This window comes from Nomascus leucogenys, chromosome 8 (genome assembly GCF_006542625.1).
Source record: "Nomascus leucogenys isolate Asia chromosome 8, Asia_NLE_v1, whole genome shotgun sequence".
In the NCBI taxonomy this organism is placed as follows: Eukaryota; Metazoa; Chordata; class Mammalia; order Primates; family Hylobatidae; genus Nomascus; species Nomascus leucogenys.
Genome location: NC_044388.1, coordinates 89337674 through 89362621, shown reverse-complemented (window position 1 = coordinate 89362621; position 24948 = coordinate 89337674). Strand labels below are relative to the sequence as shown.

At 44.6% G+C, this 24948-nt stretch overlaps 2 protein-coding genes across 8 annotated transcripts in view; one reads left to right on the top strand and one right to left on the bottom strand.

Moving 5' to 3' along the window:
* Positions 1 to 11477, bottom strand: part of BSPRY (B-box and SPRY domain containing) — a 42700-nt gene extending 31223 nt beyond the window's left edge. The window contains exon 1 of one of the 3 annotated variants that reach the window (XM_030817664.1): positions 11396 to 11477. In XM_030817664.1, the coding sequence (XP_030673524.1) occupies positions 11396 to 11470 (75 nt within the window). In that variant the 5' untranslated portion in view covers positions 11471 to 11477. Of the gene's footprint in view, positions 1 to 2186; positions 2424 to 11395 lie in introns of those variants that run through there. The other 2 variants (XM_003264027.4, XM_030817665.1) reach the window with 2 other exon arrangements.
* A 150-nt stretch (positions 11478 to 11627) lies between these two features.
* WDR31 (WD repeat domain 31) overlaps positions 11628 to 24948 on the top strand; it is a 28025-nt gene continuing 14704 nt past the window's right edge. Inside the window, exons 1-5 of one of the 5 annotated variants that reach the window (XM_012508831.2) lie at positions 11647 to 11705; positions 15450 to 15602; positions 19533 to 19676; positions 20473 to 20602; positions 22603 to 22677. In XM_012508831.2, coding sequence (XP_012364285.1) covers positions 19561 to 19676; positions 20473 to 20602; positions 22603 to 22677 — 321 coding nt within the window. In that variant the 5' untranslated portion in view covers positions 11647 to 11705; positions 15450 to 15602; positions 19533 to 19560. Of the gene's footprint in view, positions 11706 to 15449; positions 15603 to 19532; positions 19677 to 20469; positions 20603 to 22602; positions 22678 to 24948 lie in introns of all 5 variants that reach the window. The other 4 variants (XM_003264026.4, XM_030817667.1, XM_030817666.1 and 1 more) reach the window with 4 other exon arrangements.

Here is a 24948-nt window from a genome sequence, read left to right as displayed (position 1 = left end):
TGCGCCTGTAGTCCCAGCTACTTGGGAGGCTGAGGTAGGAGAATCTCTTGAATCTAGGAAGCAGAGGTTGCAGTGAGCTGAAATAGCGCCACTGTACTCCACACTCCAGCCTGGGCGACAGAGTGAGACTGTCTCAAAAATAAATAAATAAATAAACAAATAAATACACATAAATTTAAAAAAAAAGGAAAGAGAAAGAAACGGGAAAGCTGAGGCCCAAAGAGAAGTGACTTCCCCCGAGAAGGTATGGGCCAGGGCCCTGCTTTTGCTCTCCGTTTCTTCAGGTGATACCTAGAGCCTGTCCAAGCAGCAGTCCCTCCACTGTTTCCCCTAAGAGTTCTGCCTCAGTTCCATCTGCCAAAAGGCAACTTAGCTACCTCTTCTAGGAAGCCCTTGTAAATCTTTCCACCCAGAAGTAGAAATTAGTCTTACATTTCACAGGTCCAAATACAAAGTTACAGAATTGAGTTGACTAGGAGGAAGCTGTGATCACCATGCACCATGGACTAAGAGCACCGAGAAGGCTTCTGAAAAACCACAGGGCAGGAATCCAGAGGTAGGAGAGCAGTAGAACTGGTGCTGGTTTTGGTAACAAACTTGCCCTAGGGTGAGATTCATTTGCTGACTGAATGGATAGAGGAAGGAATGTGCAAAAGAAATCTACTCTAATTTGGAGGAAGACAGGGTAAGATCCACCTCCCTTCAGGCAAAGGAGATAAATATGCACAGGGCCTCAGAGGGGTTCAAAGAAGGCTCCCTGGAGTAGTACCGAAACTAGCACCAGGCCTGCCACCTGCCCGAGGCTTCACTCTTTCCACCACTCAAATCCAGTCCTGATAGCTACTTTTAAGGTTTCCATGACATTCTCACCCCCATTAGCATCACTTCCTCCCTCCAACCGCCGAAGCAAAGCAGCAGTTTCCTCTTGCCTAGTCGATGACTCCCTGGGTCCCACCCCTGAACATTAGGAAGCTCGGAGGAGTTACTGCCTTGTTCTGGGCCTCTGGTGCCTCATTTGTAAAATGTAGGTAGGACCCCTTCAAAGGCGTGGTCAAGACAGAATGAGATAACAGACATTTAAGTACTTTGGAGTTTGCAAAGTTTTTGTCCATTATGCAAGTTGATTACACCGCGTTATCCAGGTTTATTTTTGTCATCATTATTGTTGATAGAGGTAACAGGTAGGACGAACCAGGAGCTTTTGGGTGTTGCTGAAAAACTGAACCCCTCCCGAGCCCAGCACCCTATATAAGATGTGTTTATTACAGGTCACTCTGAGTAGGTGAAGTCCCCAGCGAGAGCCCTCAGGCTTCACAGCAGGGGTGAACTCCAGAGTCGGGTTGGGAGAAACAAGCTGTTTAATCAAATTGCAAGGAAATCCCCAGGGGCCACAGAGAAGCGCCAAGGTGACTTCGACTCTCCCAATCTCAGCAGCTCAGGAGAATGGTGATGACAAAGAGGTGGCCACCCTGGAGCCGAGCTGGAAGTGGAGGTGGCGAGAAAGCCTGGGTGAAGGGGAATCTCCTGATATTCTCCCTACCCCCACCGTTTATCCAGCTGAAGCCCTTAAACCAGCTTGAAGTACAGTCAAGGCCAATCCTGAAAGCGAAAAAGAGATCACCGCACCAGAAGCCAGAAGGAGGTAGGAGCAGGGGGAAGAGGCGAAAGGAGGAGGGGGGCTTTGAGTACAGGGGTTAAGGGATAAGGACGCGCTGGATTTTATCAGTGTCAGTTTCCACAGGGGCGGGAGCTGGGGCACACCTTGCGCTGAGAACTGGAGCAGCTGAGCCTTTCATGCCAACCCCAGCTTCAACAGAGCAATGGAAGGGGCTTGGAGAGCCTGGATCCCCTTATCGCTAAGCATTTCACCCACTATCTTATTTATATCTCACAACTCTAATAAGTACGCGCTATTATTATTGTTGTTGTCCCCAAACTACAGATGAAGACACTGAGGCTCAGAGAGTTACGTGACTCACAGGCAGTAGATTCGAACTCAGGCCAGCCTGACTTCAGAGACCACACCCTTAACCGCCTAGTCCTACAGCCAAAGCCACCAAGGAGCCTGGGCTCCGGGGCCGGCTGTCGAGTCCGCCCAGCCCCATGCTCCCCAGTCCCTGCCGGGTCCCGCCAGGCGCGCCCGGGGCCTCCGGAGCCCTCGCCTTCCGGCGCCCACACCCGCTCACCCGCAGCTCCTCGGCGCGCTCCTCCGCCCGGCAGATGCGGTGCCCCCGGCAGCGACCGCCCAGCCCCGCGCAGGCGGCGCACACGGGCCGTCGCTCGGAGCCGCAGAACCAGCTCAGAGCCTGGCCGTGTTCGGGGCAGAGTGGCCCCGGCCCGGGCCCGGACCCCGGCCCCGGCTCCGCGCCCTCGGCGGACATGGCCTTGCGCCCGCCCCGTGCGCTCCACCTGTCGCAGGTGGCGGCGGGCGGGGCCTGGCTGACCACGCCCCCGGCCCTCCCGGTGCGCCAGCGCGCCCCGCCGCTGCGCCTCCTCCCACCCCACCCGCGCTCTCATCCCGCCTGGGGCAGCAGGTCTCTTTAAATTCCTTGTTGAATGAAATCGCGATTGTATGCGTATTTGTTCTACAACAAACATAAAACTCCAAATATTACTGTGACCGTAGGAAACTTTATTGAGCACTTATTAAGTGCCAGGCTTTCGCCGAGAGCTTTGCAAGCGTTCTGTTATGTAATCCCGACCACTGCCCTTTTTGAGAGGCAGCTTTAGATGCGTAGCTTCAAGCAAGGCTCTGCTGACAAACTTCCTGGCTCAAATCCCGTTTGGCTGCTCACTGGGTGGGAACTCCAGCTGTAAAATGGGGTGAGAGTACCTGCCTCCCAGACGGCTGAGGAGTAAATACGCTAAATACATAAAACAATATCTGGAACATAGCAGCTGCAATCGCTAAGTGTCTACTAATAGTGCGAGGAAAGTACTATTAGGATCCCATTTTTATGGAAGTTAAGTGGCTTGCCACGGGTCACAGTTACTAATTGGTAGCCATGAGATTGGAACCTAGGCAGTGTGACTTAAGGTTACTATAATTAATAATTTTTTAAATTGAACATTGAGGCCCAGTGAGAAACATCTGTATTAGGCTGATTTTCCCAAAGAATTTATATCCAAACTTTTTGAATTTGAATATTTGAGTTTTCTTTTTAAACTAGCATTGAAAAAAAGTAATGCCTTTTTATTTTGAAGAAACAAAATATGCAAATAAGCATGTGGAAGAAAAATCCACCCACCCCCACCCCAGAAAGCAAAACTGCTAACATGTACCTGAGCTGTTTAGGGCTTCCCCCCCCCCGGATCTTATATATTAGTCTGAGCCCAGATTGAGCCCTCTGCTGGGGATCCAGTCTAGTCTGTCTGGGCATACAAGGAGAACGCTGCTCTCCAACTCTAAATTCTTCTTCTTCTTCTTCTTTGTTTTTTTGTTTTTTTGAGATAGGGTCTCACTGTGTCACCCTGGCTGGAGTGCAGTGGTGTAATCATAGCTCACTGCAGCCTCGACCTCCCCAGCTCAAGTGATCCTCCCACCTCAGCCTCCTGAGTAGCTGGGACTACAGGCACGTGCCACCGTGCCCAGCTAAGTTTTGTATTTTTCGTAGAGACAGGGTTTTGCCATGTTGCTCAGGCTGATCTCAAACTCCTGGGCTCAAGCCATCCTCCCCCTTCAGCCTCCCAAAGTGCTGGGATTACAGGTGTGAGCCACCGCGCCCGGCCACCAACTCCAAATTCTTTCTTATGGGTCTTGGCAGAAAGCTGGGCACTCTCTCAAAAGGGGAAGGGCCCAGGCCTTCAGGTGTCAGAGAGTACTCTGAGTGCATCAGAACTGAACACAGGCGGGAGCTAAACCGAAAAACATTATATCCCATAGCTCACAGGGGCTCTAGCACCTCTACTCTGAGGCTTCTCTAAGCAATGGCTACACAAAGGAGATAGAATCCTTTCCTTCTCAGCCACTACTGCTTTAGCACCTGAGGGGTAAGGGCAGCTAACAGCCCCAGAGCTACCCAGAGAAGTACACAGTGGTGTAATCATCCAGTGGGGACACATTGTCACCCCAGATAGACAATATTACACCATATGACTAGAGAGAGCACTGAGTGAAATATAGTCATTGGTTTCATCCCAGCTATGCAGCTTACAGCTATGGGATCTTGGTCAGGTTACTCACAGCTTCTGTGTCTGTTTTCTTAGCTCTACAACAGAGGTAGATAATAATACTATCTACCTTAGAGGGCTACTTCAAGAATGAAATGAGATCTTGTCTACAAAGTGTTTACTTTGGGTGTCTGATATACAGTAGGGGATAATAAAAGTTTTTATTATATGTGTGAGGATCTGTAAATATAGTTGTAGCAGGTTTCAGAATGTAAATTGTGTGTCAAAAGAAGTTTCCAGTGCATCCCAGTGGGAGGGTGATGGCCTCATAACAGCATCTACAGTCCTCTGAGGGTGGGGAGGGAAATAGGCCACGGTAATTAGAGATTGTGGTTAGAATTTGTTCCTTCTAAGGACTGGGGATGGGGAATTATTCAACCCTATGGTGAAAACAAAGAAAACAGGAGGTGCTTTTTGTGTGAAGGCTAAAAAGAAAAGAGGTTGTGTGGCCAGGAGCAGTGGCTCATGCCTGTAATCCCAGCACTTTGGAAGGCTGAGGTAAGCAGATCACTTGAGGAGTTCGAGACCAGTCTGGCCAACATGGTGAAACACCGTCTCTACTAAAAGCACAAAAATGAGCCGGGCGTGGTAGTGTGCACCTGTAATCCTAGCTACTGGGGAGGCTGAGGCACGAGAATTGCTTGAACCCGGGAGGCGGAGGTTGCAGTGAGCTGAGATGCGCCACTGCACTCCAGTCTGGGCAACAGAGCAAGACTCTGTTTCAAAAAAAAAAAAAGAAAAGAAAGAAAAGAGGTTGTGGAGGGCAGGGGGGAGGAACAAGGGTTAAAATCTTTAGGGAAAGTTGGGGCGGGGGAGAGGGGCCTTCACTGGGTGTGGCCCTAGAGCGTCATTGGCCCTACCAGGTCCAGGATCTGGAAAACAGCCCCTAAGTCACCAGAGTTGCTTTCGGGCAGAGGCATCAGCAAATGCAAAGGGCTAAGGTAGGAGTGGATTTACTTTTATCAAGTCGGGTTCCTCTGTTTGACCACTTATGAGCCAAGTTGGACTGGAACTGGAGAATCGCCCTTTCCCTATCTGTTCATCAAGCCCTGCAGGACACGTTTGGGATACTCATAAACTCCCCGGTTATAGCTCTTAAGCTTTATTAGGCTTCAGAATCAGAGGACAGGGGATGGTCAGGAGGGGAAAGAGGAGGAGTTGTAAAACACACAGACTTTCCGGTAAGATTTTCATCCATTAAGTCTGAGATGAAGCCAAGAAGCTGCATTTGTGGCAGTCACTCCTTGACTAGGATGCAAAGGAGCCCCTTGACTATTTCTAGAAACACTGCCCTAAGGCAGTGGCAACCCTTTATTAGGTGGCATATCAGTAAATTCAAGGGATGGAGATCAGCATCTTTTATAAAAAGAAAGAAAAAAAGGCTGGGCACAATGGCTCATGCCTGTAATCTCAGCATTTTGGGAGGCTGAGGAGGGTGGATCACCTGAGGTCAGGAGTTCGAGACCAGCTTGGCCAACATGGCAAAACTCCATCTCTACTAAAAATACAAAAACTAGCCAGGCGTGATGGCACATGCCTGTAGTCCCAGCTACTCGGGAGGTTGAGGCAGAAGAATCATTTGAACCCAGGAGGCAGAGGTTGCAGTGAGCCGAGATTACACCACTGCACTCCAGCCGGGGTGGTGGGCGACAGAGTGAGGCTCTGTCTCCAAAAAAGAAAAAAAGAAAAGAATAAAGAACAAAACAGAAAACATGCTCTTAGTAAGGTTTTCGTTGTTGTTTCAATTACATATAATAGTTAAACAAAATGAATGGAAGGTCATTGTTTTGGACTGGGCTTCCAAACTAGGCCCTACCAGACCAGACCAAAACAAAATGGAGTTACTCATGCTAAATTGCCACTTCACCAAACCAAAACTAAGTAGTTTATCTGAACTTCCAAGAAATTGGGAGAGAAAAAGAGAGAGAGCATATTAAAATCCCCAAACAGTACAGAATTAGCTGGCATGATAAGGAAGTCCTCTCTGTTTTAACCCTAAGAGGAAAGTAACTTTGAAATGAGCAGTCCTCTTTTTTTTCTTTTTTCTGTTTTTTTTTTTAGCTCTTTTCTACCTATAAAGCCCATGTCCTCTGTTCAGCTCATTGGAACATTCTGTTTTATAGAATGAGGTGTTGCCTGATTCTAGAAGTGCTAATAAAAGCCAATAAGATCACTTAACTACATTTGTTGTAATTTTGTCTTTGGCCTATATATACATATATATGCACCGTGGAGAATGAATGTACTTCTTTATCAGGTCAAAAAAATTTGAAAGCTGCTTAGAGCTCTTAGGGGACCTCTGGAGGCTTCATGGGCATGGGCAGGGCTGTACTTGAACTTCAGGCACTTTGAGCTGGGGAGAGAAGAATGGACACCATTGTTACATTTTAGTCATTCAACAGATTTATTGAGCCCCTGCCTGTGTGCCAGGCCTTAGACACTGGGGATACAACAGTCAAGAAGAACAAAGTCTACTTTCATGAACAAATAAAATGCAACAAATGGATATGTAATATAATGTCAGTAATGATAAGGGCTATGAAAAAGATTCAAGTATTACAAGAAAAAGAGCATGATGGAGGTGCTGGTGTAGAAAGGATGGCGTAGAAGTCCTCTCAGGTAAGTGGCACTGGAAAAAACAAGGCATGAAAACATCTGGGGAGGAGATTTCCAGACAGAGGACTAGCAAGTGCAAGACGTCTTTCTGTACCATGAACTCGGCTCCCAATCTTCAAAGAACCTCACACGATTTACAATGTGTGAAAAACTGCTACAAATATACTTACATTTCCTCACACATAGGTTAAATCATTCATTAGCTCCCACTATATGATACAAGCTGGAACATATTTATTCTACAAAATTGGGATTATGTGTACAACCTGCTCTCTAACCTTCCCTTTCACTTGCTCATTTATAACATTTGGTTTGGATCTTTTTTAAAAAACTTAAAAAAAAATAACTTCTGGACCGGGCACGGTGGCTCACACCTGTAATCCCAGCACTTTGGGAGGTCGAGACGGGTGGATCGCAAGGTCAGGAGATCGAGACCATCCTGGCTAACACAGTGAAACTCCGTCTCTACCAAAAATACAAAAAAAGAAAGAAATTAGCTGGGTGTGGTGGCGGGCGCCTGTAGTCCCAGCTACTCGGGAGGCTGAGGCAGGAGAATGGCGTCAACCCAGGAGGCAGAGCTTGCAGTGAGCCGAGATTGCACCACTGCACTCCAGCCTGGACGACAGAGCGAGACTCCATCTCAAAAAAAAAAAAAAAAAAAAAACATAAAACAAAAAAAACTTCTGTAGAGACCTGAGTCTTGCTATGTTGCCCAGACTGGTCTCAAATTCCTGGCCTCAAGTGATCCTTCCACCTCAACCACCCAAATTGTTGAGATTACAGGTGTGAGCCACCAGGCCTGGCCTAAACTTTTTTATTTTAATGAACATTTTGGAAAGTCTTTTGGAAAGGCCTATTCTTCCCTAGCCTTTACTTTCCCTCAGGCCTGCTCCTTGGTGTCAGGCCCAGCCTTTTCTGCCTGCCTGGTGGGGCCGTGGCCTGGCCAGCCCAGCCCCCTTCTGCCTGGGCCTGTGTCCATTCCTCCTTCCTTCTCAGACACTGATTCAATATCTGTGGTGCCAGGGCTGGAAGTCATCTGACTGGGGTTTGCATGGTTTCCAGGAATAGCAATAAGACTACCAACACTGTGGCTTCTTTTCCTCCTGGGGTGTTTTCACAGTACAGCCAGCTTTAACCGTCACTTTTAAGAGGGATTTGGCAGCCTGCCATGCAGAAAAATTCAGATCACATGGGTCCTCTATGATGAAGTCCAAGTCTCCCAATGACAGAGTCCTCTCTGCTCAGGCCAGACTAAACTAGATCAGAACAGCTCTCTTCTCCAGAGGGCTCTTCAGACCAGCCCACTTCACAGGAGGGGTGTTATCAATCTGGGCAAGTCCAGGAGAGAACAACCAACTCAGGCCATACAGAGCCAAAAAACTAGGATTATATTTAAATAAGGCAGAGCCACAGGCTGCTGTGGTTTGAACATGTCCCCCAAAGTTCATGTGCTGGAAACTGAATTCCCCTTGTGACAGTGTTGAGAGGTGGGACCTTTAAGAGGTGATTAGATCATAGGGCTCTGACCTCATGCACGGATTAATGATGTTATTGTGGGAGTGGGTTCCTGATAGAAGGATAAGTTTGTTCCCTTCCCTCACTACTCCTGCACTCTCACCATGTGATGTCTTCCACCATGTCATAATGCAGCAAGAAGGCTCTCACCAGATGCAGCCTCTCGAGGACTTCCCAGTCTCCAGAACCATGAGCCAAATACATTTCTGCTCATAATAAATTACCCAGTCTGTAGTATTCTGTTACAGCAGCACAAAATGGACTAAGACAAAGGCACTGGTAGTGTAAAGTTGAGGGGATGTGAAGTGAGGAGCCAGAAGAGGTCGACATGAAATTATGTTGCTTATACCCATAGCATTCTATCCTGTCCTGTCTGTCATGACTGTCTTTCCCTTTTAATCTTTGTTCAAAAATGTTCAATGGCCATCTACTATGTGCTAGCCCTACACTGTTCATTCAATACCATAACCACTAGCCCCATGTGGCTATTTAAATTTAAATTAATTAAAAATAAATAACATTTAAAATTCAGTTCTTCAGTTGCACTAGCTACATTTCAAGTGCTCAACAGCTAGTAGGGCTAGTGGCTAAAGTATTAGACAATGCAGGTATAGAACATTTTCCATAATTGTAGAAAGTTCTGTTGTAGTGCTATGCCAGACCCTGGGTTAGATACCAACAATACAAGTGTAAATGAGACTCGGTCACTGCCTCTGTTGCTTGCAGTTGAGTGAGAGAGAGAAATAAATGAAAAGTTATACTATGTGGTGGAAAGTATGGGGGCTTTGGAAGCACAGGAGAAGAATAGTTAACCCAGTCTGGAGAAGGGGAGGAATGGTTAGGGAAGACTTGGGGGGCAGAGAGGGAGATGGCCTCTAAGCTGAGGATAAAGTCGTATGCTGCATAATAACATTTTGATCAATGATGGACTGCGTGTACCTGGAGGTCCCATAAGATTATAACACTGAGGCGGGCACAGTGGCTCACACCTGTAATCCCAGCACTTTGGGAGGCTGAGGCGGGTGGATCATGAGGTCAGGAGTTTGAGACCAGCCTGACCAACATGGTGAAACCCTGTCTCTACTAAAAATACAAGAATCAGCCGGGCGTGGGGGCGCACACCTGTAATCCCAGCTACTTAGGAGGCTGAGGCAGGAGAATTGCTTGAACCAAGGAGGCGGAGGTTGCAGTGAGCCAAGATCGCACCACGGCACTCCAGCCTGGGCAACAGTCACTCATATGGCTGGTATTTGGTGCTAGCTACTGGATGGGCCATGTCTCTCAAACAGACTAGCTTGGTCCTCTTCCCATGCTGGCAATGTTCCAAGAGGATGGGAGCAGAAACCGCATGGCCTTTTGAAGCTTAAACTCAGAAGTCCCACAATGTCACTCCTGCTGCATTCTATTGGTCAAAACAAGTTACAAAGCCAGCCTTGACGGAAAGAGCTACAAAGAAGTTGTGGTCATTTTTAATCTGTCACACCCTGATGTTGGCCTGAATCCAGGTGGTAGGTAGAGAGAAGTGAACAGATTTTTATTTTTATAATGTTTGGGAGGCAGAATTGAGAAGTCTTGGGGATTGTTCTTGAACGAGGAAGCGAGGGTAAAGTTACAAATGACTCCTAGATCCTTGGCTTGGGTGATTGGTGAATGGTAGTGCCCAGCACTTAGAGGGAAAAGAGGGGGAACAGGTTTGGGGGGAAGATGATGTTTCTGGTATGAGTCATGTCAAGAATGAGGTGTCTTTTAAACAGCCAGTTGCAGATGGGCAGGTGGCAGGTGGAGGGAGAGGCCTGGCTACAGGTACCAGTTTGGGAGTCTTTCATGCCTTAAGCCTAAAGCCTGTCTCAGAGGGAAAAACATCCCCAGAGCAGGAACATCTTTGGTGCAGAGATCTAGTAACTCAACTCTGTAGCTGCACTGAGCCTAGCCCAGTGTCCCAGGACGAAGCAGTAAGTTTATCCTGGTTGTGGCTTCCCAGGCTGTTGTGGGAAAAAGGGATTAAGTCTGTAAGGAGAGCCATCGGCTCTGAACGAAGATCAGAGTTTCAAGTGGCATAGGGGTAGATACTTTCTCTTGCCAGAAGGAAATCTCTCAATAATAGGTCACTAACTTAGAAAGTAATGAGTCCATCATTACAGAGCGAGCACCAACTAGGGCTACAGATACCTCATCAGGGATGCCATGAAGGGGATCCCTTCCCTGGATTGGAAAACAGACCCAATAGCCAGTATGTGGAGGCAAACTTCTTTCACCATTCCCAGCCCCTCAAAGGCACCCAATTTTCAGAAACTCCACAAATCTTCATTGAAGGCTGTTTTGCCAGATCAACACTGCAGAGGCACCTACTAGGGTTCAAAATAAATGTTGGGGCTAGCCACGGAGGCTCATGCCTGTAATCCCAGCACTCTGGGAGGCCGTGGCGGGTGGATCACCTGAGGTCAGGAGTTCAAGACCAGCCTGGCCAACATGATGAAACCCCATCTCTACTAAAAATACAAGAATTAGCTGGGCATGGAGGTGCGCACTTGTAGTCCCAGGTACTTGGGGGGCTGAGGCAGGAGAATCGCTTGAACCTGGGAGGCAGAGGTTGCAGTGAGCCGAGATCGCGCCACTGCACTTCAACCTGGACAGGGCAAGACTCCGTCTTAAAAATAAATAAATAAATGAATGTTGGCTAGAATCCCTGCTATTCACTCATTCATTCATTCATTCATTCAACAAACATTCAACAAACCCCTACTATATACCAAGCCCCATACTGTACACCAGGAATACAGAGATGAATAGACTAGTCTGGAAGCAATGCGACCGCAGCTGTAAAAACTGTTAGTTTCTCCAACTGTCTTCCCATTCGGATCTCAAGAAGGTACTGAGGGGTCTCTTCTTGCTATGGTACTAGGCTGTAATGGTTCAATGAAAAAAATAATGAAAGGAATAGAGGAGTGGGGAGCTGGGGGAGTGTCCAAAGGAGGAATTTCTAGTCGAAATCAGGGAAACTCCAAAGAAATACGGCAACACGTATATCTGAGCGACTAATAATTTAAAAGATGACCTTTATTAAGTGCCTTCTCCATAGCTATTACAAAGGTACCTGTTTTCCTTGAATTGTCCAGATTCTTCTGGCAGCGGGGTCCTGGGCACAAGCGTCCTCTTCTCTTGACCTCATCAGTGCATTGCTACACGAAGAGAGTACCGCCGGGCGCTCAGTTCCGTCCCAGCTTTAGGCGAGCGGAACTGCCGTTCGGCGGCCTGCGAGGGTGCCCGGAGGCTTTTCTCCCGCACTCCCGCCCTAGCAACGTGCGCCTGCTGCTAGGGGCGGAGGCGCGGGAGGGCTCGGAGGCTGTTCACACCCCCAGGCTCCACGTTCCCGCCGGCCCCAGCTCCAGCCCCCCAGCCCACCGGTGGGTACTGAGCCTGAGGTGGGAGAAAGGGGCGTAGCGGCAGACTAGGAGCGGGCTACCCTCGCCCTTTGGTCGAAGCGGAGAGCGGTTATGAGGGCCAACCTTGGGCTGGGTGGCGCTAGGTTCCCATCTTCGGGGACTCCTCTCCCCGCTTTCCACATACACATAAAAAATAAGCTTTAGGCCGGGCGCGGTGGCTCACGCCTGGAATCCTAGCACTGTGGGAGGCCGAGGCGGGTGGATTGCCTGAACTCAGGAGTTCGAGACCAGCCTGCGCAACACGGTGAAACCCTGTCTCTACTAAAATACAAAAAATTAGCCGGGAGTGGTGGCGTGCCCCTGTAGTCCTAGCTACTTGGGAAGCTGAAGCAGGAGAACTGCTAGAACCCGGGAGGCGGAGGTTGCAGTGAGCCGAGATCGCGCCACTGCACTCCAGCCTGGGTGACAGAGCGAGACTCGAGACTCCGTCTCTTAAAAACAAAAACAAAATAAGCTTTAGTTGTTCATATAATGGGCAGGGAGAGGAGTATTTGCTGTCTGAAGCGACAGAAAGGAAAAACTGCACACAAGTCGTCCCCAAAATTTGAGGCAACCTTGAGAGTGGTGGCCTAGAACTGGTTCCCTGTGTGACTCTATGCAAGACCTTCTTATTCTCTGGGCCTCGGTTTTCCCTATCTGTACCATTAGAGGGCTGAACCAGACCAGCTTCCAGGTGTTTCTACTCATACTTTTCTTTCTTTGAGCGTTGTTTTGGCGACTAAAAATGCCTTAGTCTCCCAGAGTGTAAGATAGAAGTGTGCAGAGGGAGATTTGGGGAGATAAGATATCAGCATTTGCATTAACAGGGAACCAGGGAAATAAGGTCCAGTCCACCTAGCTCTGCCCCTGTGACCTTCAGCAAGTCACAGCCCTCTGAGTCCCAGTTTCTTCATGGAATAGAACAGTTGGATAGGTACTGGTGTATATCAAGGAATATTGCACTGGAGAGTTAAAAGAGAATTCTCTGCTTTCTGTTTAGGGTGGTTTAGAGTGACTACTGGATATCCCAAGGCCTTTGGAAAGCAGATCGGAATAGAAATAAGTGCTGGGATTCAGACTGAGGCCTGGTTCCAACCGGAACCAACGGGGACATCCTGAGCCATAATTGAATCTATAGATTTTCCCATGTTCTCTCCAGCCTTTCTGGGTCTGGAGTCTGGGATGAAACAGGGTGACTGCTCTCTAAAGGATATGTTGTTGGGCAGGTTAAAAGGGCGCTTATGTTGTTGGGTCTTTAAAAAGTGTACCACTGGGCCGGGCACGGTGGCTCACACCTGTAATCCCAACATTTTGGGAGGCCAAGGCGGGCGGATCACCTGAGGTCGGGAGTTCAAGACCAGCCTGACTAATATGGAGAAACTCCGTCTCTACTAAAAACACAAAATTAGCTGGGCGTGGTGGCAGGTGCCTGTAATCCCAGCTACTCAGGAAGCCGAGGCTGGAGAATCGCTTGAACCTGGGAGGTGGAGGTTGTGGTGAGCTGAGATCGTACCACTGCACTTCAGCCTGGAAAACAAGAGAGAAACTCCATCTCAGAAAAAAAAAAAAATAGCATACCACCAAGCCAACTCTTCATTTTAGTATTCCATTCATTCATTCAACAGGTATTTATTTGCCTTGCATTCATTCTCCTAGGCTAAGGTCAAATCATAGATACAAAAATGAACCAGAAATTATGCCTCCTCTCAAGTATATTACATGTTCCTAATAAAAATAGTGGAAGATAACTTAGTAGTACTTTTCTTAGTCTACTCATGATAAGTTACAACAATGTAGACATAACCCAAATTCATATACTTTGTTCTTGAGACTTTTTAATTGCCTTGCTATGTAACATAATGAATTCTTAGCTTTATTGGGTCCAATCACTCTAATCAGAGGCCATAATTTGCTTCAGCTTTAATATCCTCTAGATTCATATATCCATTTGTGTGTGTTCTCTGTGTATATTTGTGCATTAATATTTGTGCATTATGAACAGTATTAATAAGGGTGAAAATGCTGCTTCCAGTATGATCACTGTTAATCTTGCAATCATGCTAGTAACTGTAATTTATTGTTAACAACTTGCCAGATTGAACCAAAAGCTTTATATGCACCAGCTTTTGTAGAGATGCAGTATAATATGCTGGTCAAGAACAGGGCCTCTGGAGTTGGACTGCCTAGATTCAAGTTTCAGCTCTGCCACTTATTTGCAGTATAAACTTGAGCAAGCTATTTGATATCTCTGTGCCTCACTTTTCACATCTGCAAAATGGCCATACAGGTTGAGTATCCCTTATCTGAAATGTTTGGGACCAGAAGTGTTTCAAATTTCAGATTTTAGAATATTTGCATTATATACTTAAGGGTTGAGCATCCCTAATGGAAAACCTGAAGTCCAAAAGCCTCCAATGTGGCTCATGCCTGTAATCCCAGCACTTTGGGAAGCCTAGGTGGGCAGATCACTTGAAGTCAGGAGTTCGAGACCAGCCTGGCCAACATGGTGAAACCCCGTCTCTACTAAAAATACAAAACTTAGCCGGGCATGGTGGCACACACCTGTGATCACAGCTACTCAGGAGGCTGAGGCAGGAGAATTGCTTGAACCTGGGAGGTGGAGGTTGCAGTGAGCCCAGGTTGTGCCACTGCACACCAGTCTGGGCAATATAGCAAGATTCTGTCTAAAAAAAAAAAAAAAAATCCAAAATGCTCCAATGAATATTTCCTTCGAATGTCATGTCAGTGCTCAAAAAGTTTTAGATTTTGGAGAATTTTGGATTTTGGATTTTTGGATTAGATGCTCAACCTGTAGTAACAGTATCTCAGAGGCTTGTGGAATAGATAAAATGAGTTAATAAATATAAAACATAGAGCAGTTCCTGGTACATTTTAAGTGCTATTTTTAATCTTCGCAGAAGTCAATGATAGAGTTATTATCCTATTTTAAACATAGGAAAGTGAGACTTAGAGAGGTTCAGCAACTTGCCCAAGGCCACAGTTGAGCTATAATTCACAACTAGTCCTATCTAATGCAGACACTAATGCATGTAATCAAATGTTGTTCTGACTATTCTGTGCTCCCCTTAATTCTCAGAATAAGCAGCACTGTCAATCAATATTTAGAATTTAATTGAATTCTCAAAATTGAGTTATTAAAATGCAATAAAACTGTTTATTCTTTGTAGACATTTATAATGGAAATTCTGGACTAGAAGTCAAGAGATTACTTAGTTATAATTTTGAGCAAATAATATTTCTATCCTTATTCTGCAGATCTTTAAGTAAATGATCTTAGTTATAATTTTGAGCAAATAATATTTCTACCCTTACTCTGCAGATCTTGAAATAAATGAATGGTTTATATATGGCGATTTTGAAAAGCTCTTCCATCTCAAATTCTAGGAGAATTATTTAAAACAGGAGAAATTGCCTTTTTCACAAAAGCAGTAAACTCTGAAATAAGCAGTCAACTCAAGATTTTTGATGAATAGAAGTACTATGTTATGAGCAAAATCAAAATGTTTAACAATGTATTTAAATATATTTTGCATATTTAAAAATAGATATATAATTAACACTATAGTACACTTTCCTGAATTGTGGAAATGTGAGAGAGATAATCTTGGAATTTTGTAAAATATTTCTTTCTTTGTGAGGGAAAACCACACCTAACCATCTCTTTAATAAACAAGGTCTTTATTTACCTTGTAAATCTCTTCTCAGTGCAAACATGCTTAGACAGAGAAGAGATTAACTTCAGTGGCTTCCCACTAATTACAGAGATTAAGAAGTGGCTGCCTGAACTATTTTCCAAAGGATACACATTACAAATTATTGAATAGGGCAGCTCACCAAGAAGATCCTGTTGGTTTGGGGGTAAGTAATTCTAAAAGTTATCTTTTCCTTAGAATGTCCCATGAATATGCTTTACTTGGGAAGTATGGCTCTCTGACTATACCAATCAGTTTTGAGCAGAGCTAATCCATTTATAGAACCTATAATGAACCAATTTCCAGTGACCTAGATCTATGGATGGCATCTGTCATTAGTTTGATGACAATGTTGAAAAATAGGTTAGGCTGGCAGATAAGAAGCTCTGCACCCTCTATCTATAAACAATACCACATCCCAAACTTTTTGAAAACTATCCTGAATTTTGCCTCTCAGCACATCTTGTGGCCTCTTATAGAAAATCTGGGAATATCTGAAGTGGAAGGGACCTTAGATTCGCCACTTCACAAGTATTTTTGTTGTACAGTACTGTGCAAGCCACTCGGAGTACAAAGATGAATAATGAGAGACCTTCTCTCATTATACACATAGTCTACTAAAAATCATTTCGTATAGTGTCCTAATTTTCTAGCTGGGAAGGCTGAGGCCAGAGTGGGGAATGGAGCTGCTCAAGGACATATAATGGGATGAGGCAGGGCTGGGGTAGATCCTAGGCCTCTTGATGCCACTCGCATTGTTTCCATTGCATTGTGCTTTTCTGTATTGGTTACCTGTTCTCGTCAGGAGGTCAGTTCTGGCAGCTTCTCAAAATGTAGGCTGAAATTCTTCTGGAAAGCTCTATTTTTTTAATGCTAATGGTATGAATGAGAATATTAAGTTGGTGCGTTTTAGCTATTGTTCTCTTCTGTAAACAGTTCTTCCTGTAGACAGTTCTTCCTAGAATTAGGTTGGTCATGCCCATAAGAAACTCATTTCCTAGAACTTTTAGGCAGAACCTCAGAAGAAATGGGGACTGGGTGCTCCCACTGCCCCCCATACTTCCCTCAGCTATCTGATATCACAGCCAGTCACAGGGGACACATGACCTGGAGTAGTTGAGACTGGTCCTTCGTTAGGTTCCTTCGGTCCCAGCAAATATTCATGCTGGTCACATCTTCAGGTTTCTCTTTTTTTCAGTTTCGCCAGCAACTGGTATAGGACGTACACAAATAAGGTGCTTAGGAGGTGTTCTCTGAATGAGTGGAGGAGCACCTTTGAATGCATAATTCATTCTCTTTCTTTTCAGTTCTAGCCTTGTTAGTTGAGGGGGATGATACAAGTAAATCTGGAAAATGTTTCATTATTCTTTTAATTCTAATATATAATCCAATATTAACATTATTTAAATTCTAAGTCACTGGCTCTCAAACTTTTTGGTCTCACAACTTCTTTTCACTCTTAAAAATTAAGAACCCCCAAAGAGGTTTTGCTTATGTAGGTTGTAGATTGGATTCGAATCCTGCTCTGATACCATCATTTGACATTAAAACTGAGATTGAATGCCACATGCAGGGTTTGTTAAATTTAAAAATAAATAAATGAGGCCAGGTGCGGTGGCTCACACCTGTAATCCCAGCACTTTGGGAAGCCGAGGTGGGTGGATCACCTGAGGTCAGGAGTTTGAGACTAGCCTTGCCAAAAAATGGTGAAACCCTGTCTCTACTAAAAATAAAAAAAAAAAAAAAAAAAAAAAAAAAAAGCCTGATGTAGTGGCGCATGCCTGTAGTCCCAGCTACTCGGGAGGCTGAGACAGGAGAATCGCTTGAACCCAGGAGGCAGAGGTTGCAGTGGGCTGAGATCACACCATTGCACTCCAGCCTGGGTGACAAGGGTGAAACTCCGTCTCAAAAAAATAAATTAAATAAATAAGAAAATTAAAATTAATTAATTAATTTTAAAAAACAGAAATTTTAAAGACATTTACTTATTAATTTTGAAATAGCAATAAACCTATTGCATATTAACATAAAACATCATTTTATGAAAAATAAATATACTTTCCAAAACCAAAATATTTAGAAAAAATGATATTGCTTTATGTTTTTGCAAATTTCTAATGTTTGCCTTAAAAAGGAGACAATTGGACTCTGATATCTGCTTCTGCATTCAGTCTATCATAATCTATTGTTTATGTTGAGGTATTAAAAGAAAAGAAGGCCCCACTTTGGGAGGCCAAGGCACGTGGATTGCTTGAGCCCAGGAGTTGGCGAAACCCCGTCTCTACAAAAAACACAAAAAAATTAGCTGGGCATGATGGTGCAAGCCTGTAGTCGCAGCTCCCTGGGAGGCTGAGGTGGGAGGATCACCTAAGCCTGGGAGGTTGAGGGTACAGTGAGATCACGCCACTGCACTCCAGCCTGGGCGATAGAGTGAGACGCTGTCTCAAAAAAAAAAGAAAGGAGAAGGAGAAGGAAAAAAGAAGAAAGAAGAAGGAGAAGGAGAAGGAAGGAAAAGAAGGAGGAGAGAAAAGGAGAGGAAGGAAGGGAGGGAGGGAGGGAAGGGCCTGAGAGATGTAGTTGGAAAAGGGAAGTCCTCCCAAACTTCCTGAAAGGCTCCCAGGAATCCCCCATGTTCCATGGATCACACTTTAAGAACTGCTAGTCTAGGTCATTACCTACATTGTCTCATTTAGTGCCATTATTTCTAGCATCTCAGAACATCTATTTCATGATTCTGGCACAATGAGAGGTGCCATAGTGAAATTATTAAAAAAAAAAAATCCAACAACCAAGGAAGGTTATAACCTTTTAGAATAACTGAGGCTTTTCTTTTTCAAGAAGCTTCAGTAGTGTAAATTATTTTTTACTTTTGATTACATCTTCTCAGTATTTATTTTATTGTGGCAGAGTGCACATAACATAAAATTTATGATTAGTAACATTTAGTATATAGAGACATTGTTGTGCAACCATCATCACTATCTAGTTCTAGAACATTTTCATCACTCCAAAAGGAAACTCTGCCTCTTAGTTTGTTTGTGTTACTATAAAAAAAATAACTGAGGCTAAGTAGTTTATAAAGAAAAGCAGTTTATTTGGCTCACGGTTCTGCAGGCTGTATAAAAAGCATGACGCAGGGTTCTGTTTCTGGTGAGGGCTCAGGAAGCTTCCACCGTGGCAGTAGGCAAAGGAGAGCAGGCAACCCTTGGCAAGAGAGGAAGGAATCAGGTGAGGAGGGAGGTGCCAGGCTTTTTTAAAACAATTAGTTCTTGTGGGAACTAATAGAGTGAGAACTCACTAATTACCAGGGAGATGTCACCAAGTATTCATGAGGGATCTGGCCACATGACCGAAACACCTCCAACTAAGCCCTACCTCCAACATTGGGGATCAAATTTCAACATGAGATTTGGAGGGGACACATATCCAAACTATATCTAGCCTATTAAGATATTCTGTGTTACATTCTATCTGTATCTATTAAGTAGTTGCTCCCCAGTCTCTTCTTTATTCCAGCTCTTGGCAACCACTAATCTGCTTTTTGTCTCTATAGATTTTCCAGCTATGGATATTTCACATATATAGAATATGAACTATGTAGCCTTTCGTGTCTGGTTTCTTTTGCTTAGCATGATGTTCTCAAGATTCACCCATGTTGTAGTATGTACGAGTACTTCATTCCTTTTAATGGCCGAGTAATATTTCATTGTGTGGATTGACCACATGATGTTTCTCCACTCATCTGTTGATGAATATTTGAGTTGTTTTCACTTTTTGGCCACTGTGAACAGTGCTGCTGTGAACATTTGTGCACAAATTTTTGTTTGAACATCTGTTTCTGTGTTTTTGGCCTTAAACCCAGGATTAGAATGGCTGGACCATATGGCAATTCTGTGTTTTACTTATTACAGGACTTCTTAGTCTTTTTTAAAATCAGTTTTGTTTTTGTGTGTCTATAACCTCAGGGCCGTAAGGGTGAGGCAGGGTGAGGAGGAAAAGCAAAAGCATACAATTAATTAGTCTAAAAAAGGATTTATTTTCAACATCATACTATTGTGCCTAACAAAACTAACTATGTATTCTTTTTATTAAACAGGGAACACAACTTCCAGCAGCCACAAGGGATGCTGCTACTCAGGTGCCAACTGAAACAAGCTCCTCCACAGAAGGTTTCGTGTAGGTTTTGTGTCGTGATGGGGAAACTGCAAAGCAAACTCAAACACAGCACTTATAAATACAGGTACTGCAATCCTCCCCTGGGAGCCCAGGTTTTATCATGCCCCATTAAAACTCTCCACTAAAGAAGGAGAAGGCCCAGGGCGAATGTTGATGGCCTTCCTTGAATAGTTGGCCTTCCCTGAATAGTTTAGTGTGTTTTCTTTTGGATAAGAAACAGTCAGGGCTGGGTGTGCTGTCTCACACCTGTAATCCCAGCGCCTTGGGAGCCCGAGGTGGACAGATTGCTTGAGCTCAGTAGTTTGAGACTAGCCTTGGCAACATGGCGAAACCCCATCTCTACAAAAAATACAAAAATTAGCTGGGCATAATGGCATGAGCCTGTAGTCCCAGATACTTGGGAGGCTGAGGTGGGAGGATTGCTTGAGCCCAGGAAGTCAAGGCTGCAGTGAGCCATGTGTACCACTGCACTCCAGCCTGGGCAACAGGGTGAGACTCTGTCTCAAAAGAAAGAAACAGTCAGTTTATTAGCTAGTGTCTGCACCCATACACAGAGGGGCCCTAAATCTTTAGGATTAATTGCTAGTGTGAGCAAAGAAAGACTCCTGGCTTCTTGGCTTCAGGATCCCCCTTTATCAGATTCCAATCCTTCAGTCATTCTGCACATTTTCAGAGTAAATAATACCATTGCTGACAATGTAAATGGGTCTCCCTTCTCTTCTTCTTTTTAAATATTTCTCCTTAGTCTGGCCTGAATTGCCTTCTTAACCCACATTCTTCTCCCTACCCCACCCCACCACCCTCCCCCCCATCCACTCCCATGCCACTGGGTCTCTCATTTTCTATACTCTTTTTAGCAGGCCTGATGAAATTATAGAAGAGAGAATTCAAACTAAAGCTTTTCAAGAGTATAGCCCAGCTCACATGGATACCGTCTCTGTCGTGGCTGCTTTGAACTCAGACCTTTGTGTCTCTGGAGGGAAAGATAAGGTGGGGTTTGCAGTGTTTCCCGGGAAACCAACTTTATTGCAGGGAAAGGAAGATATTTTGAAAGGAAGTCTAGGATTTGCATTTCTGGAGCAGGGTTGATGAGTGTAAAAATATGGGCTTTAGAGTTAGAAAGACTGGATTTAAATCCCTGCTTGGCCGCTTCCCATTCGTTTGGACAAGTCTTTAAATTTTTTGGAGCTTCAGTCTTATCTGTTAAGTGGGAATAATAATGCCACCTCACAGGTGGTTATAAAGATTAAATCAAAGAACGTAGGTGAGATCCTTAACACTATGCCTGACCACCCACATGCTTTCTATAAATGGCAAAGATTATACTTCCCACCAATCCCATGTTACACCTACACGGAGACACAGGAGTTAATTGTCAGCAAAAGGAACTGTCTAATCTCTTCTTTTATGCTCTCTACACTGGTATGCATCATGATTCCTCCCTGTGTTTTTGTCCTCCTTCCTCCCATTCTCACATTTCTCTCCTTCATATTTGGATCTATCATAGCCCTCACAACTGGGATACTGGTAGCAAAACTGCTAATTCTTTTTGTAGTGAATAATACTAATAATGGGCCAAGAGTGGTGGCTCACACCTATAATCCCAGCACTTTGGGAGGCCAAGGCAGGTGGATCACTTGAGGACAGGAGCTAAAGACCAGCATGGACAACATGGCAAAACCCCGTCTCTACTAAAACTACAAAAATTAGCTGGGCATGGTGGCGCTTGCCTATAATCCCAGCTACTTGGGAGGCTGAGGCTCAAGAATTGCTTGAACCTGGGAGGTGGAGGTTGCAGTAATCCGAGATCGGGCCACTGTCCTCCAGCCTGGGTGACAGAGTGAGACTCTGTCTCTCATTTTCAATAGCCTTTTAGAATCTTCAAATTCCATTTGCATGCTGTATTCCAGTGGTTCTAAGATGCATATTTTCACATTTTATTATTATTATTATTATTATTATTATTATTATTTGAGACAGAGTTTTGCTCTTGTTGCCCAGGCTGGAGTGCAATGGTGCCATCTCGGCTCACCGCAACCTCTGCCTCCTGGGTTCAAGCAATTCTCCAGCCTCAGCTTCCCAAGTAGCTGGGGTTATAGGCATGTGCCACCACACTCGGCTAATTTTGTATTTTTTTTTTTTTTGGTAGAGATGGGGTTCCTCCATGTTGGTCAGGCTGGTCTCGAACTCCTGACTTCAGGTGATCCGCCCGCCTTGGCCTCCCAAAGTGCTGGGATTACAGGCATGAGCCACTGTGCCTGGCCCTGTTTTCACTTTTTACATTTTAACACTTCTGAAATCAGGATGCATCGAAGTATCATAGTTTAATTGGCAGTATTTTGTCTTAAAATATAGGCCAGGAAGGGGGTAGCTCACTGCAATCTCCACCTCCCAGGTTCAAGCGATTCTCCTGCCTCAGCCTCCTTAGTAGCTGGGATTATGGGCACGTGCCACCAGGCCTGGCTTATTTTATATTTTTAGTAGAGATGGGGTTTCTCCATGTTGGTCAGTCTGGTCTCAAACTCCCGACCTCAGGTGATCTGCCCGCCTCGGCCTCCCAAAGTGCTGGGATTACAGGCATGAGCCACCATGCCCAGCTTGATGATAAATTTTTAAAAAAACACCATGACAAAAAAATACAGTACAGTAGGGAAAACAAATCTAACCCTACGTGGAATTCTCCTTCACCATCTATAGCCAGTAGAATCAGTTCTCCTTGGGGAATGTTAGCCCAAACCCATCAGTAAGTTTAGAGCAGTGGTCCAGTGTCGGAGGGAGAGACAGAGAACAACGAGGAGGAAAGAAAAGAAAATCAAGGGAGGGGCACGTGAGGAGGGACGGCCACAACAGGGAACCCCTAATGCTTTGAGCAAGTTCCTGAACAGAGAGGGAGTGAGTGAGGTGGGAGAAAGTAAGGTGAGAATGCAGTAGAGGCTAGTGTCACTTTAACAAGAATTGAGTAATGAAACTACAATCTTCACTCTCTTCAGACAGTTGTGGCCTATAATTGGAAAACTGGAAATGTGGTGAAAAGGTTCAAAGGACATGAACATGAGATCACCAAGGTAATTTTCAAATGATTATTATGAAGGCAATCTGGAACTGAATAAAGGATAGCTAATAGTTCTAGATATTAAGAGTGATTGAATCTTTGGTCTTAAGGAAAAATGCAAAGGCTTTGTTTGATGCTGTGAAGTCCTACTTCAGGAGAAACAGAGCAAACCATTCACTTAGTTGTTGTTACTGGCATATCGAACACAATTTTTCTTTTGTCATTAAGCCCTTAATAGCACAGGTAGTAAACAGAACACAGCTGATAACAACTCTCCCTGACCTATCCTGACTCAACAGGTACAGTACTGAAGGCTTAGGCTTACCCTGTGCTTACCATAGCTAGGAAAATGACAAAATTCCTGTGCTCAGCAACCTTCTAGTCTAGTTGGGGACATTTAATGAACATTCAATAACAATGAAATAAAAATTAATTTGTTAGATAGCATTACAGACCAGAGTGAGCTTCCAGCAAAAATGATAGAGAATGCTAATTTATATAATTCCCCGCTCTGAAGATCACCTAAATGAACCAAAAATTAAGATATACACTTCATTTATAATGAAACTAGGCATCAGCCACAATCCCATAGCACAGAATATGATATTTGCTTGTCAGATACGTTGTGTTCTGAACTAGACTGATAGAGAACACCATGAACTAATGCACTTACCACCAGATATTTGGCAGAGTGCAGATTTCACTAAAAGAGCTGGTCCTGAGTGGTCCTCCCAACAGCCCTTTATTTAGAAAGATGAGGACTAAAGATATAGATTGTTTACCAGTAAAACAAGACAATGTAACAAAATTGAGGCTGCTGCCAGCTTGCTTCTCCTTCTTCTGGTCACCCTAAAATGCCGAAGGACTGGCCAGGCATGGTGGCTCATACCTGTAATCCCAGTGCTTTGGGAGGCTGAGGCAGGAGGATCATTTGAGGCCAGGAATTTTTTGTTTTGGATTTGAGATAGAGTCTCACTCTCCCCGTCGTGTGATCAAAGCTCACTGCAACCTCCATCTCACGGGTTCAAGCTATTCTTCTGCCTTGGCCGCCCAAGTAACTGGAATTACAGACATGTGCCACCACACCTGGCTAATTTTTATATTTTTAGTAGAGATGGGGTTTTGCTATGTTGGCCAGGCTGGTCTCCCAACTCCTGGCCTCAAGTGATTCACCCGAGGCTGGGAGTTTAAAACCAGCCTGGGACATAGCAAGACCCCATCTTGACCAAAAATAAAAAAAATTAGCCAGGCATGGTGGTGCACATCTGTAGTCTCAGCTATTTAGACAAGACATAATCAGCCATCAATATTCAGGATGGCAAATCAAGACATAATCAACCATCAATATTCAGCATGACAAGTCAAGTTATAGTAGACCTTGGACTAAAAGGAAAGAAAGTGAGAGAGAATTGACTGTGTGTGAGTGTGTGTATGTGTGTGCACTTGTGTGTGTGTGCACATGCGTGTGTGTGTGTGTGCATGTAACACTTGAGCATGTATCAAGCCTTATTGGATTTACTGCCAAAAATTGGACTTACCCTCATTCAAAGTATGAAAAGATTAATAACCAGGAAGGATCCAAAGTGAGGCCTATATGCGTAGATTTTTAAAAAATACACATATAACAAGCTAATGTCAGATGAAAACACACTTTGAAGGAAGAACTACTCAAGAAGCAAAGATAAAATTTGATTAATGCTTTTTACTCTCTATAAATTAAGAGAACATGTACTCTATGAAACAAGAAATTGAAAAAATAAGACAAGCCAGGTGCAGTGGCTCATGCCTATAATGCTGGCACTTTGGCAAGGCAAGGCAGGGGGATTGCTTGAGCCCAAGAATTTGAGACCAGCCTGGGCAACATAATGAGACCCCATCTTCACAAAAAATTAAAAAATTAGTTGGATGTAGTTGTGCGCGCCTATAGTCCCAGCCAGCTACTCAGGAAGCTGATGTGGGAGGATCACTTGAGTCCATGAGGTTGAAGCTATAGTGAGCCGTGATGATTTTACTGCACTCCAGCCTTGGTGACAGAGCAAGATCTTTGTCTCAAAAAAAAGTAAGACAATAGAAGAATTATCTGGGAGAGAAAAGATTTGAGGAAAAATATTATTAAAAACTAAAAATTGGCCAGGCAGGGTAGCTCATTCTAAAATCCCAACACTTTGGGAAGCTGAGGTAGTAGGATTGCTTGAGCTCAGGAGTTCAAGACCAGCCTGGGCAACATAGCAAGACCTGTCTCTACTACAAATAAAAATACAAATACATTCGGTGGTCATAGTGG